A 15,527-nucleotide genomic window follows, 5' to 3' on the forward strand; every position below is an offset into this window, starting at 1 on the left:
TTCACAGAAATGCTGGCATGCCTAGCCAAACACCTATTCTCTTCCTTTCAGTGTTTATCCTGTTTGTTTTGCAGTGCTTTTCTCTTTCAGACGTCTGAAGCGTGGAGTGTCATTTGAAGCTAATTATCTAAAAACACATAATTTCCCAGTGTTAATAATTTTGTTAATCTGTGATATTTGATAAATGATAAAGCTCCTCGGTAATAGTTAAGGCTGTTTTGCTAACCTTTAATGTTTTTGCAGTTGGAGGCATTGTTACAGTAAAGTTTTTCTTCTTCCCCATAGAACATTCCTGATGTGGATGAAGAAGGCTATAGTATAAAACCAGAAGCAAATCAGAATGATATCCTTTCATCATCTGGATAGTCTTATGGATTGTGTTGGCATATATAAGTAGACAGTTAAAATAAAATAATCTATTATTTAATAAAGACTCTTCAAATTTTTAATTAATTGTAATAAAATGTGCCTCTGTGATCTTTATTTGACATGCTATGAATAAAAGTTAGTAGTTACATTTCTGATAAAGTCCATCTTATCTCAGAGTTTTTTTGTTCCTTTTTATAAATGTGTGAAAAACTGGTTGTGCATTAAGATAATTTAAAAACTCAATTCTTTAACTGATACTCACATACCAAAGAGAACCATTTCTACTCGTCTAGTGATTCTGATTCTGAAGATGAAGAACCAAAGAAGTATCGGATAGAAATCAAACCTATGCATCCGAATAACTCACATCACACAATGGCTTCCTTGGATGAATTAAAAGTATCTATAGGAAATATAACGCTCTCCCCAGCAATATCTGTAAGTAAGAAAATAAGCAAGTTTGCACTCATTATACAGAAGCCTTTGGGGTTTTGTTTTTTGGTTTTTTAACCTCATCTACCTGCATCTGATTAATTTTAGGACTAACGAAAATTAAAACATCACATAGTAAATAGTTAAGCATGTTGGCTGAGGAAATACTTATAATTTTTTCAGCTTTATTGAGGTACACAGTTTATAATTTTTATACAGGCAGATGAATTTTTGAGTTTGGTTTAGTTTTGCTTCCTTTTGAATGTGTTTTAAACAAAAATGTGGAAAATGCACTATTTCTGCCATTTGATGTATTTTATAAATAGTGCTGTATGTCTCAGGCAGAGTTTTGTGAACTACAGTATTAACCTTTTCCTCATCTAATGTTAAAGTTTTTCATCCATTTTTTTGATGAACTTTATGTAAAAGGAATTCCATAAAAATCAATTTCAAGTGAAATTAAATTATATCTTTGCTTTTTTTTTTCCTGTCACTGTAATTAATGGTTGTTTTTCCATACTTTTCATACAGGAAAAGGCAAATAAGAATTCGTAGTGGTAGTGGTTAATTCCTCAATTCTGAGATACTAAACTTGATAGCTTTTGAGGGAGAAAAAAATCACCGTAATCTTTCTATCGATGTCATACTCTTAAATTTAGAAATGTTAAATTATGGGAAAAAAGCATGTCTTAGAATGTCAGTTTAGTTTATCTGCACATACTTATTGTAGCTGATGGAGAATAAAAGTTCTCACCATTTTGTATTTTATTTAATTACATATTTTAAGTAGACTTTATGTATTTGTTTAGAAAAAGTGTTTTTCTCCCAGTCATACACTTGTTGAATTTAATTTGAGAACTTTTTTCCACCAAATTTCTGAAGTGAGGTTTTATTCTACCATTACTATTTAACATTAATGCCAAGATTAAATTATGGTTTATATTTGAAGTAGGAAGTTGTGAAGCCATTAAACATTTTTTATTGTGTAAAGAGCATAACTAATTTAAAATATATATGTAAATAAATAAAAGCCTAGAGGACATATATATATCAAAATGTTAAGCATCTGTCTTTGGGTAGTAAGATAATTGATGCTTTGTGCTCTTTTCTATTTTTTTTAAAAAAGTAAACGTGTTAACTTCATACTCAGAAAATAAATAATAATCAGAAAATTTTTAATTGTTAATATTTGAAAAGAGGGGTCTTGAGAGTATATTTTGTTGCCCAGTTCGCTTATCTAGCTTAAGTTGTTTTTCCCTCCAACAGTGTATGTGTTTTAAGGTATATAGATTTTATCAATAGACATGATTAAGACATGCTTATTAGAGCAAGGAAATATATTTTAAATTCTAAAGCAAATACTATGTTTTTCTTTTTCCTTTTTTTTAAACACTATGTTTTTCTTTTTCCTTCCATGTACTACTAGAGACACAGCCCAGTAAGTGCAAGATTTTATATTTTTACCTATTGACTTAAAAAGAAATTGTATATTTGAACATTGATTTTCAAAATATTTGTGTTTTTAAATCAGCAAGTCATAGTATGTTGCTGTAGATACTGGTATTTTAAAGCATTTTATTGAATGATTTAAAGGTACATGTATTATTTTTTTGACTACAAAAAAGTTTTTTCTGTAATCTTTTTATGTAAATACGGTTTATAATTGAGCAGGTATATTAAAAACTTAAAATTATGTTCCCAGTATTAACATTTTATCAAATATTTTATTACCGCATTAAATTATTTAATGATACTTAGTTTTTGCATTTCTATTTCAGGTGCAGATGAATCGGAATTCATCTAGTAAGTTTGACATTTAAATTGGTTATTTAAGTCTATTAAAATTTATCAGGGAATTTGCTAAGCTTGTAGCCTAACATATGTAGTTGTAGAAATGGTTTTTTTTCATCATGAGCCATAACGACAGACTAGAAGGATACTTGTTTTGCAACAGAAGACAACTTATCTATACTATTTCTTTTAGTTTTGAGATATGCTTTAAACTTGAATACGTGGCTACAACGTTTTTCAGAAATCAACAAAGCCAAAGAGCAGCTTCTGATTAAGCACGTAAAACTGTTTAATTAGCATAACTCATCCTCATGAGCTAGAAGGCACTTTTTTTTTAAAATATTTATTTATTTATTTGGCTGCGCCAGGTCTTAGTTGCGGCATGCAGGGTGTTCGTTGTGTCGTGAGGGATCTTTAGTTGTGGCATACAAACCCTTAGTTGTGGCATGTGGGATATAGTTCCCTGACCAGGGATTGAACCTGGGCCCCCTGCATTGGGAGCACAGAGTCTTAGTCACTGGACCACCAGGGAAGTCCCCAGAAAGATGAGTTTTAGCTTGATCTATTTTTAAGTCGTATCACAATTGCAACTTCTAGTATAAGATTTTTAGTACAGTAACTCAAATTATACTAAAAATGTTTTTGGGGTATTAACACCATTTGCAGAATCATGTATTAAACATAACAAGAGTTGTGGGGAAAATAGAGTTGAGGCAGCCCACACAAAAGCTATGCAATTTTGTGAACACAGTGCTTAATAAAAACCATGACATCAATTGTAATTAAAAATTCTAGCACAATTAAAAAGACCTATTAAATTCATAATAAATACCAAACTAAAAGTAGGCTTTTACTTTCAAAACATAAATGGTAAGTAGCTTGATGATAAGGGGATGTGAGGAAAATGAGTATAAAAGGGGGCTACTGAGTTATCAAGATGAGGGCAAAATGCAAAAAGATGACAGACACCACAGTAAGCACCATGAGGCAAAACAAACAGCTGAAATGAGCCAAATGGGAGAATGTGATGTGAATGGGCATTATGTACACTGTTGTATTCCTCATAGTTTGCTGTAATTACCCATGTTGATGTATTTTGCATTCATCAGCTATTGCTTGGTGATGCAAAACGTTAAGATGCAATGAAAATTGCTTACTAACCAGCAGGACTTTTGTATTACTGACACTGTTCCTCCATGTACCAATTGCTTATGAAATGATTCATGTTATAAATGCAGAAGGTAGCAAAATAGACTACCTTATAAAGAGACCTTTGTTGTTATAAAAATTTTATTTTTCAAAATAGGGTGTCCCAGGGCTTCCCTGGTGGCGCAGTGGTTGAGAGTCCGCCTGCCAATGCAGGGGACATGGGTTCGTGCCCCGGTCCGGGAAGATCCCACATGCCACGGAGCGGCTGGGCCCATGAGCCATGGCCGCTGAGCCTGCGCGTCAGGAGCCTGTGCTCTGCAACGGGAGAGGCCACAACAGTGAGGGGCCCGCGTACCACAAAAAAAAAAAAAAAAAAAAAAAAAAAAAGGGTGTCCTTCAAGAATTAATAACTACTTTTGGTCAATAAAATAATCATTAATAATATCATCAGAACTTGAAAAATGTTTTCATGATTCATCAGTTAAAATTCTTGAGTTATTACATACATTATTTAAATACATAAGTATTTAAACATTTGTTCTGATTTTTAAAGTTGTAGCCCGTTTTTTTTTATGAACAGCAGTTTAATGAATAGTTGACTATTCATTAGTTTAGTTGACTTAAGTTGTTTCTCATCAAAGATATTAGAAGAAATGAATATTTAACAGAAATTCAGCTATTTTTTTTTAAATTTTTTTTTTTTTTGCGGTATGTGGGCTTCTCACGGTTGTGGCCTCTCCCGTTGCGGAGCACAGGCTCCAGACATGCAGGCTCACGGCCATAGCTCACGGGCCCAGCCGCTCCGCGGCATGTGGGATCCTCCCGGACCGGGGCACGAACCCGTGTCCCCTGCATCGGCAGGATGACTCTCAACCACTCTGCCACCAGGGAAGCCCTATTTTTATATTTTTAAGCATGGTAGAAGACTTGTTAAAGGCTTATTTTCCTTTTCTTCATAATTGTTTATATATGTTATTAATGCCAGAATTTAAAAATTGATGTATGTGTAGTAGTTCTCCTTACATTAAAATATTTTATTACTCAGATTATTAATTTTTTCATAATATTTCAACTTTTTAATTAGGTGAAGAGTTAACAAAATCAAAGCCATCTGCTGCATCCAATGAGTAAGTTCCACGTTAAAAATTTTTTTTAAATAGACTTTATTTTTTAGAGAAATTTAAGTTCACAGCAAAACTGAGTGGAAGGTATGGAGATTTTTACATATACATTTAGCCTCTACATATGCCAAACCTTCCCCACTATCAGAATCCCCCACCAGAGTAGCACATTTGCTACACTGACACATCATTGTCACCCAAAGTCCGTGGTTTACATTAGGATTAATTCTTGGTGTTCTATATCCTATGAGTTTTGACAAACGGATATTGATATGTGTCCACCATTATAGTATCATACAGAATAATTTCACTGCCCTAAAAATCCTGTGTCCTCCACCTATTTATTATTCCCTCCCCACTACATTTAAATTTTAAGTATCCTTCGTTGTATTATCTCTGTAGTTTTAATTCCAGTACACTGTTTTTAATCATCCTGTTTCCTAAGCTGTGAAACATCATATAGAGTTTTTAGAAGTTTTAAATTATTTTCTCATTTGACAGTATTTCTTTCTACGATAATTTGTAAAAAATCCATTCAGCTGTATTTGGCCTTGGTGTCCTCACTGCTTCTAAATAAATGATAGTATCCCAAATTCATACATGTCTATATTTCAACTAGTTATTCACATGGAAATTCTCTCACTGTTTTCCTTCAATTTTGTCTGTGACCTTGTAAAGTAGACTGTATACTTTATGAACCTTTTCAACTTAATTGAAAAAGGAGAGGTCTAGAAGACATGTTGCCAGTTCTTCTTAAAAAGAGAAAAATATTTTAAGCCAGTGTTGCATGGGTCCTTTTTCACTTCTGTATTTATTAACAAGAATACTTTATTTTAATGTTTTTTGTATGAGTAAAAGTAGCCTTAACTAAATGAATAGTTTAAAATGGAAACTTTGAAAGCTAAGCACTAATCGAGCAGAGTGGAGGCATTCATTTGATTTATCATTTTTAAAGATAAGTTTAGTGTTTTAAGACTTTGTTTTTAGGAATCATTTATACAGTTGTGATTCTATACTTTATCGTAAGTGTGCTTCCATGTGGGTGCATGTTGAGATACTAGATATGTGCTTATAGGTAATTGTAATATTTTCATTATAGTGGGCCTGTTTTCTAGGATTTCTAAAAAATATTTTAAATAATGGTAGTTTGATACATTAGATTATTTTTAAATGGGGATTTTCTTTTTTTATACCATAAATATGTACAATTTTTATTTGTCAAACATACCTCAATAAAGTTGGGGCAGTTAACTTGAAAAAAAGACGGGGTGGCAAAGGTCAGGTCCTCAAGATCCTAGAGATTAAGCATCCTAAAAGGGTATATGACTAAGATGGAAAAGAGAAACATGTATGTTTGCATTAAAGAGCCAAGAGTTGAATCCTGAGAGTAACTAGTTTGAAGGATTCCAAGAGGTCAGTGGAAGAAAATCTTTGGTTATGCAGCACATTGAGTTTTTTGAAATGAGAATGTTCATGCTCTTGATTTTGTCCATAGTCTTGGTAACCTCTCATAAAGAGACATGTATGACCCATACATTTTGCGAGCCAACCTTAGTAGCCCATGTAGTGGGTTACCTAGGGAGAATTCCTCCTGTGCATGATCTACTGCAGTGATCAGATCTTTGAAGTTTGTATACAGTCGTTTATATACATGGAGCTTAAGCCACCATCCTGTACTTAAAAAGTACTTTGAAAAAAATCCTTTACCCTTTTTCTTCATCTTTGATAATAAGTATGGCCTTATAAAAATTCTATCTGATTTCATATCACTTCAGAAATTATCTGTCCAAGACTGGGCTCCAGATGTGAATTAGCACATCTGATAGTGCCACAGAATTAATTAGCTGTGTGTCCTTAGGCAGCTCACATAGACTCTCCATGCTGCTTTTCATTTGTAAAACTGAAATTATTTCTATTCTGACAGCCCCTACGTTTATTAGAATATAACAAGGTTTAATTAGTGGGGATTAATCTACTCTCCTTTGCGAACTTAATGTTATTGTGGGTTCTGCTTATAGCAGTTAACAAATATCAGTTTATTAAACCTGCTAATTAAGTTCTTCACATATTCAATCATATGTGAAGCACAATGTCCAACTCTTTAATCATATATATTGAGCTTTCTATGAAATAAAGATAAGTTACTATATTTTATACTAATAAAATACTCATTTGCTAAAATCCTTATTTTTAAAATGTTATGGTAGGAAAGGGACCAGTGATTTACTTGCTTGGGACCCCCTGTTTGGACCATCTCTTGATTCATCTTCTTCAACTTCACTAACTTCATCATCATCATCAGGTAAACATATATATATATATATATATTTTTTTTTTTTTTTTGTAACTGTAAAGGAATGCAGTAGTTACTTTTTTCTAATTGATTTATCCATTACTTGTATGTTGTACTTAATGATCAAAAATTTAACTTGTCCTCTGATCATATTGCCATATAAAAGTGATTTTATACTGATTTTGTTAACTTACCTTAAAGACCATATGGCTTTAACAAAAATTCATCAAACACCAACTTTTTTTCCCTTAATATATTTATTTCTAGGCATCATTCCTATATCAATGCCCAAATAATAATTTTTATTATTCAACATCATAGATGTGCGTTAATACAACCAGTCCATTTTTGATGGACATTCAGGTTGCATCTAGTTTTTAGTATTATGGACATCCATAGATACAGCAGATTTTGTGCACATCTCATATCCTTATAATAATTTATTAATACAAGATTTATGAGTCACAAGATACGCCCATTGTTACTTTTTGCCAAACTGCTTTCCAGAAAGGCTTTAGCACTTCCCAACATGAAATAACTTTATGAATGTGTTTTAGTTGTTCTTTTGGCAAGAATATATTAAATTTTTCTTTTCTTCAAAATATGAAATCCCACTAGTCAACCATCAAAGCATGTTTAATAAAACTGCTTGTTCAAAAAACGAAAATAAAATCACTTTAAGTTGATCTTAGCCTTCTTGGGGATTTCAGAAATGCCGTGCAGTACTTGGGGTTAAGGGAATGCTTGAATGTTGGGGAGAGAACTTGAATTCAGTTCTTGCTGTGTCTTTGCTGGGATATATGCACGTTCTGTTTGATTTCATCTCATTAACTGCTGCATGAAGTCCTTTTTATTGTCCCTGTTTTATAAATAGAAAAAGTAAAGCTGAGAGAGATCAGGAACTTCTCTAACACCACAAAACTAGGAAATGAAGCATGGATTCAAACCTGGATCTTACTAATTCCAAAATCTTTGTTCAATTCGTCATACTCTGGCAGATTAACAAAACAATAAGCCATGTTGAAACATTTTACTGTTAATAATAAAATAAACACTAGTATTTAAAATTGGACTGTTTAGAAACTAATGTTTTAAAAAGAAATTATACGTGGATTTTAGGCAACCTTAACCTGAAACAATTGGGAGTTTTGAACAGCAAGAAGCAGTCATTAGGTAATTGCACATATTCTGAAGTGGCATTATAGCCTTTCTCAATTGACATTTGTTTACTATTTAGTTTTAGGAAACTAATCTTAGTAATAGATTTTATAAGTAAAATAATTGTATAGGAAAAACTGAAGTTGTATTAAGGTCTCTTTTTTTGTTTAGTAAAAATGTCAGAATACTGTTTTGTTCTGTTTTTAGAATGGAGAAGGTCCTAATTTTAATTTTGATAATATTCTTTTATGAATTGGTTTTATTAATCTTTAGTAAAAATTTTCACTTTGTTATCACAGAAGTTTTAGTTATATAGAAATTTCTTCATAACTCCACCCTTTGTTTCTATTTTCTTTAGCACAATCTCCTTTTCAAAAAAGTGCTCTCTTTTCCTCTTGCTACCTATCTAAAGAATGTTTTGCCCATATCACTTTCAACTTCAGGTAAAAAAATGATAGTTTCATTTAGTTGTCATTTGATGTTTAGTAGGTAGGGAATGATAAAACTTTCTTTTCTTTTTTGCTTATTTTAAAATTTATTTTGCTATGCCTTTTAAAAACTTCCTATTAAGTCTAAAAATGTCAGATTATTTTGCCCTTCAAAGAATGTTAGTCATGTTGAAAAGAGACATTCTGCTGTGTGGTAATTATTATTAAGTCTTCACTTGGACAGAATATAATTATTGATAAAACTGATGAATACATTATGATGATTCTCCTGTTTTGTAAGACTGGCCCTAAGTGAAATTGTGAAATAGCCATTTTGTCTTAAATTTTCTTCCACTGCTTTTTACAGTGCATGTCTCCCTTAACATCGTCTACACTGGTACCATTTTCACATTTTAGAAATGGCCAGGTTGTCAGATTATTCCCTGCTCTCCTTTGTCCCTTTCAGAATCTTAATTCATTAATCACTCCATCTCAGCTAAACCAGTCTAAGAAAATAATTCCTATCAGTTAGTAACTAATATGTTAAACCTTTCAGTGTTTTTATATGTTTAAGAAGCATGCTTAAAGTTTGGTACAGAAGTATTTTCAGTTGCTTCTTAAAATAAACATATATGTACAATTTACATATACATAAATTATATGTAATAAAGTATATGTATATAAAATTTAATATAAATAGCTCATATCTTCCTTCCCTTTGATAAGTGCTAGTATAGACCATTTCTTCTCTACCCATGGGTTAATTGAGCACTTGTGCTCTGTAAAACCCCTGTAAAATTATCTTTTGAAAAATACTAGGCTGGTTTTTTATATTAACTCCAACACTGATTTAGTCTGTCTTACTTCCTATGACATTTTTAAGTTTTATCACTAGTCAGGCACTTTGTTAAGGAACACATGTACCCAGCAGCATCACTTTGACACCTTGTCAAACCTCTTTAGACTTTTACTGACTGTTAGCATTACCTTTTGCTCCTCTGAAAATCAGGAATAATTCTGGCCTTATATATTTTTGGACCTTAAATTTTACTCATACATATTTTAAGTTTCTTATTTTCATAATTATTTTCCTCAGTTAATATAAAGTTTGAGCTCATGCTCTTGTTCCATGTATTATTAAATTTTTCTAGTTTTGAGTAATTGAAATAATATTAACCTGAAATAAGAACTATTTGGCTCTGCAGATTTATGTTTTAGTTTTAGAATTTTCCTGTTGCTTCTAGTTTTCAGTTTCTTTATTCTTCTTCCGCTGACCTTAGTGAACAGAATAGGAACTCTGCTTTTCTCTCCCAAACTGATTTGTCTGGGGGTGTGATAATTGGTTCTTTACTTGAAACCAGGTCAAATTTTAGGTCTAGAAAACCCATTACCAGACTTTTCCACCAAGCCTCTCTGCTATCCTGCTGTAACGACACCACCAGCGAGCACAATAAGTGTCCTTTTGCTTCATGGTTGCAGAGTCAGTGGATTTCCTTTACTGATGAACTTGTTAAAATTACTGACTCCAGTGGAGCTCAGAAGGCATTCCAGAGATTGCATTGTAAAGCTGAAAATACCTTTGGGTTCCCTGGTGCTTTGGATGAGAGATTTTTCCAACAGCTGCATCTTTGAGGATCAGCGTGACCTTTGCCATAATATTAAATGTTTTGAAAAGCTACTGACAGAAGCAGCTAGCAATGCTGCTCGTTTTTCTTCTGCATCATCATCATTGCTTCTGTATCCTAGATTAGTCTGTGCCTTTATTCAGATGAAGGGTGGTATGGGAAACATGCTTTATCTGTTCCTCTTAGGTAGTGTCAGAGAGCAGATGTAGGTTAGCTTTTTTTTTTTTTGCAGTACGTGGGCCTCTCACTGTTGTGGCCTCTCCCGTTGCGGAGCGCAGGCTCAGCGGCCATGGCTCACGGGCCTAGCCGCTCCGCGGCATGTGGGATCTTCCCGCACTGGGGCACGAACCTGTGTCCCCTGCATCAGCAGGTGGACTGTCAACCACTGCGCCACCAGGGAAGCCCGGTTAGCTCTTTTTGCCTGTGTTTTATACTTTACAAGTCACTTCATGTTCTTGAAATACTGCATCTAGTGGACATTTATTTGAAGTGAGCACCACCACCACCACAAAACACAATTAAGATACTTAAACGTGTGAACAGTTGTAGTCATCTCCTTCAGAAGCATCTAGAAGCAGTATCTAATTGGCATGTGGAGATAGATTTGTTTATAATTTATAAATGTATTACTATAATTAATAGATTCATTTATAAACAGTGATATTAATGAGCATTTTTATTACTTTTTCTCAAAAAGCAAATTCTGATTATTTGAAGAAGGTGAACTTAACACTTCTACCAGGCTTGGATTGAGTCAATCTAAATGCCATTTGGACAGGCCACTTGATTAGTAATGAAGCTTCAGGTGTAAACGTCCCTACCATGTTAAGCCCCCTCAGAAGCTTGAAATAACTTGAGTATTGGTCAGTGCTGGTTTCATTGATAATGAACTATCGTTAAAGTAAATGTGTCATAGCACAGGGAAGTGTAACAGTCTTCAGGTTAGTGCGCATTTCTTCCAACGTACAGCTTAAAGTAGGGGCGCAGCATGAAAGAACTGGTGCTGACTGGAAGAAGGCAGCAGGCTTAGAACCTAAACTTGATTTCTTACCAGGTTTTTACTGTTTTCTTCAAGCAACCTGAATGGTGCTTGCATCTTTTATCTCTTCATATGATCTGCTTTCTAGATGATTCCATACCCCCATGCATTTGCTTTCACTCCGGTGTGACTACCTTTTACTTTAGGTCTCTTGCTACCACCTCCGTGCTCCTTCCTTTCACTCCTCCATTGCTGACCAAGGGTCCTCAGCTTTACTGTTTGTTTTCCCATGTACATACTTAGGCCCATTCTTATATTTTTAACTTTGCACATCTGTAAACTTATAGAACTTACTGAAACATATTTCTTCACACCCATATTATATTCTTCAATCTGAATTATAGACTTATCTTTTAGAATGGACCAAAAGAATTTGAGGATCATTTTAATTAAAGATCATTGAAATGTATTTGCTTCTACACTCTTGCTTTGATTATGTTAATACATGTGTGACTTTTGATGATATACACTTGAATTTCACTGATTAATTTCTACCATGCTGAGGTTTTTTTTTTTTTTTTTGGGCTGTGTTGGTTATTTGTTGCTGTGCGTGGGCTTTCTCTAGTTGTGGCAGGCAGGGGCTACTCTTCGTTGCAGCGCGTGGGGTCCTCATTGTGGTGGCTTCTCTTGTTGCGGAGCATGGGCCCTAGGCGCGTGGGCTTCAGTAGTTGTGGCACGTGGGCTCAGTAGTTGTGGCTCGCGGGCTTTGTTGCACCGTGGCATGTGGGCTCTTCCTGGACCAGGGCTTGAACCCGTGTCCCCTGTATTGGCAGGCGGATTCCTAACCACTGCACCACCAGGGAAGTCCCTGGAGAGTTATTTTTAATTAGGAATACTGAGGTTAGTATTTCTGGTTTTAAAATTGCAACATTTGCAAATAGTGTTGAAAAACATTGAACACTAAATTTATGTAGGATTTATGAAGTCAATATATGATTTTCTATATTTACCAAAAATTAATTATAGTGATTTGTGGAAATTTTTTTTGTAAACTATAAAGATATGTTTGATTGTCACTAAAAAATGGCACAGTGTGTTTCAACTTAACAGTGAGATTACAAGTTTAATTAAGGTAAATGTTTTTATTTAGAGTTCATGTTATTATTTTGAAGATGTTGCTTCAAAGGCTTGGTCTTGCAAATAACTGTAAAGTAGAAGTATTGGCAGTAAACTAAAGACCTTAGGCCTTAAACTGGTTTTCACCAGCTTACTTATTAGATTTAATTTTTATATGTATAAATAATTGAAACAGGAATACAATTTATGTCAGTTTTATTGAAAAGTTAATTTTTTTTTCAGGAATATTATTGGTAGCTTCGAAAAAAGCATGCTTGATACATTCCTAGCATTTCACAAATAGCTATAATTACATTTTAAAGAAAAAGAACTTCCGAAAAATGAGCTTTGAATCCTAATAGTTTCTCTGTAATAGAATGTTTTTATCTAGGGATTGGTACATACTAATGATTTTCTTCAAATTCTCTTTTTCCACCCACCAGCCAGGCCCACAACTCCTCTTTCTGTAGGTACCATTGTCCCACCTCCAAGGCCTGCTTCCAGACCAAAGCTTACTTCAGGAAAACTCAGTGGGATTAATGAAATAGTATGTACTCAGGTGTTTTTTTTTAAATTATAACTGTTTTGATTTAATATGCAAATGATATTTCTCTGTATGTCCCTTTACTGCTAAATGCTTGGAATTTTCTACTCAAGTCTTCAAAGTACAGAAAAGTTTTCCCTGCTGATACTTCCTTCACTTCCCCATATTACCTCAGTGATCATACCTGTGGAGCAAGACCGTTGTTCAGGAGGAAAGAGATTTCCTGAGAAAGTTAGCACATTATAAAAATACAATTCAGTACCCATTGTTTCATAATTAAGAAGCAATTTTCATATAATTTTGCTTAAAGTCAAATATTAAGGAAAAAATGGTGGCCTGTTCTTAGACCTAGAAGTATACTGCCAGGGGAGTCCTGATGGGCATCTAGTCCAGCTTTCTTTATTTTATACATAAGCATTCTGGAGTTCACATCACTTAATTGACTTGTAAAAGTACACATTGCTTAAAAAAAGAAAAAGGCATTGGTCTTCGAAAGTTGTCAGATTAACGAAAGAAAATATATGGGTTCTGTTGAGAGTCAGGCTCTCCCAAACCAGTCTTCTTTCCTTCAGTCTGTTCTGGTTTACTTTCATCTTTCACTTGCCAGTTTAATTGCCAGAATTAAATTTCTAAATGTCAAGCTTAATCTTTTTCTCCTGATATACATCTACAGTGGTACACCTATAATCCACGTGGTTGAATATTTCAGCTGAATCTACAAGACTTCATAAAGTTGACTCAGCAACCTGCATTACCATACTAACTGTCCAGTTTTCTCCTCTTTGCAACCTAGGTTCCAGCCACTTGAAACTTTCCACTGTTCCCCAAACACATCATGCTCTTTTACATATCCATGTCTCTATTGTACTCCCTCTTGTCTGAAATACCGCTCAGTTTTCTATGTAGGAAACTGCTCACTTTAAGACCCTGCTACATATCACCACCTAGGTGAACCCCTCTTTGATGGTTACTCCTCCTCTCCACCCCACAGTGGACTTAATCATCCTCTGTCATTCTCTTCCTTGTATCCATACACTTGCTCGTGTTTCTTTTAGTGCATCAATCACATTGTATATAAAGTTGACCCACAGTCAGTTCTCCGTATCTATGGGTTCCACATCCACAGATTAAAAATATTGGGGGGGCGTCCAGAAAGTTCCAAAAAGAAAACTTGAATTTGCCACACACTAGCAACTGTTTACATAGTATTTGCATTGCATGTACAACTTTTTACATAGAATTTACATTGTATTAGGTATTGTAAGTAATCTAGAGGTGATTTAAAGTGTAAGGGATGACTGTACTGTTTTTGTGTGTGCTTCCTTCACTGGACTATGCTTTAGCCAATTTCTATCCTTAATACTTTGCTAATGCCTTAATAGTTTACATAATGCCTGTCACCTCATGTCCTGTACCACCTCCATCTGTATATTTCCACAGCCACATTTTACACCTTGCTGTGTTTTTTCAACCTGCTGTCCATAATAATGAGTCATCCAAAAGCCATTCTCTGGAACTAATACTTTAAAAATAATTAATTGGGGGCACGAGGGTTTACTAAATGTAAAATATTTTGGGCAGTATAATCTAATTTTTATAAGAGTGTATATCTATAAATTTATATTCATGCGAGTAGAGTTGAATAATTTTAGTGTATGAATGCTTATAGGGTTTTGTTGGTTGTTTCTCGCCTTCTGTTTTTCATGTTCCTCAAATAGATGGGGACAGAAACAGTGTCTAATTCACTGCTTTGTATCTAGTACCCAAGACCTGACACACAGTATAGGCACTAAATAAATACTGCATTTACTTATAACTTTTATAAGCAGGAAAAGGTTGTCTTTAATTAAGCTCAATATTCCATATTTTAAAAATGAAACACCTCAGGAAGTGTTGCTAATGTATTATTGGAACAATTAGGAATTTGGAAGGAAAAGAAACATTCACCGAAGTAAAAGATAAATGAATTGGAATCATATTTTTCATATTTGTTTTTATTTTCAACCAGAAAAGTGGGAAGACAGTAGAATTAAGATTTTCTCAAACCTCTGAATGGGGTAAACTTTCTCAATGAGGAAGCATTACAATGAATTATAAGGAAAGTGTGCACAGATTTGTAAATGCCAAAAGTAAAGCAATATTTAGAAAGAAAATATTTGCATCAAATAAAGAAAAGGAGTGAAAGCTCGGATAATACTAAGACCTCCCCAAACTAAATCAGGCAAAGCTAACAGACAACTCATAAAAGAGAAATGCCAATTTTATTTTTATCTACGGAATTAGCTAAAAGGTTTTAAATTTTATTATTTTTCCTTCTTCTAAGGCTCATCTGTTCATTGCTGGCAAGAGTGCAGAGAAATATTCTCATATATTTACAGGCAGTAGGGTAAAGTGAGTTACCCAAATGGGAAGCAGTTTGGCACTATGTATGAAAAGCCTTCATAATGTTTAACAGTTTAACTTCTGAGAATCTGTCTTAAGCATACTTTTTGAAATACGGAAAAAGTTTTATATACAAAGAT

General features: G+C 33.8%; 1 protein-coding gene across 1 annotated transcript in view; it reads left to right on the forward strand.

Annotated features, from left to right (window-relative positions):
• The window catches only part of FCHO2 (FCH and mu domain containing endocytic adaptor 2), a 116,128-nt gene that overhangs the window by 72,366 nt on the left and 28,235 nt on the right, over positions 1-15,527 (forward strand). The window contains exons 12-18 of the mRNA XM_067730972.1: positions 286-343; positions 632-807; positions 2,228-2,239; positions 2,580-2,604; positions 4,826-4,868; positions 7,070-7,164; positions 12,905-13,008. Of these exons, the coding sequence (XP_067587073.1) occupies positions 286-343; positions 632-807; positions 2,228-2,239; positions 2,580-2,604; positions 4,826-4,868; positions 7,070-7,164; positions 12,905-13,008 (513 nt within the window). The remainder of the gene's footprint in view (positions 1-285; positions 344-631; positions 808-2,227; positions 2,240-2,579; positions 2,605-4,825; positions 4,869-7,069; positions 7,165-12,904; positions 13,009-15,527) is intronic.

Source organism: Pseudorca crassidens, chromosome 3, assembly GCF_039906515.1.
Source record: "Pseudorca crassidens isolate mPseCra1 chromosome 3, mPseCra1.hap1, whole genome shotgun sequence".
NCBI lineage: Eukaryota > Metazoa > Chordata > Mammalia > Artiodactyla > Delphinidae > Pseudorca > Pseudorca crassidens.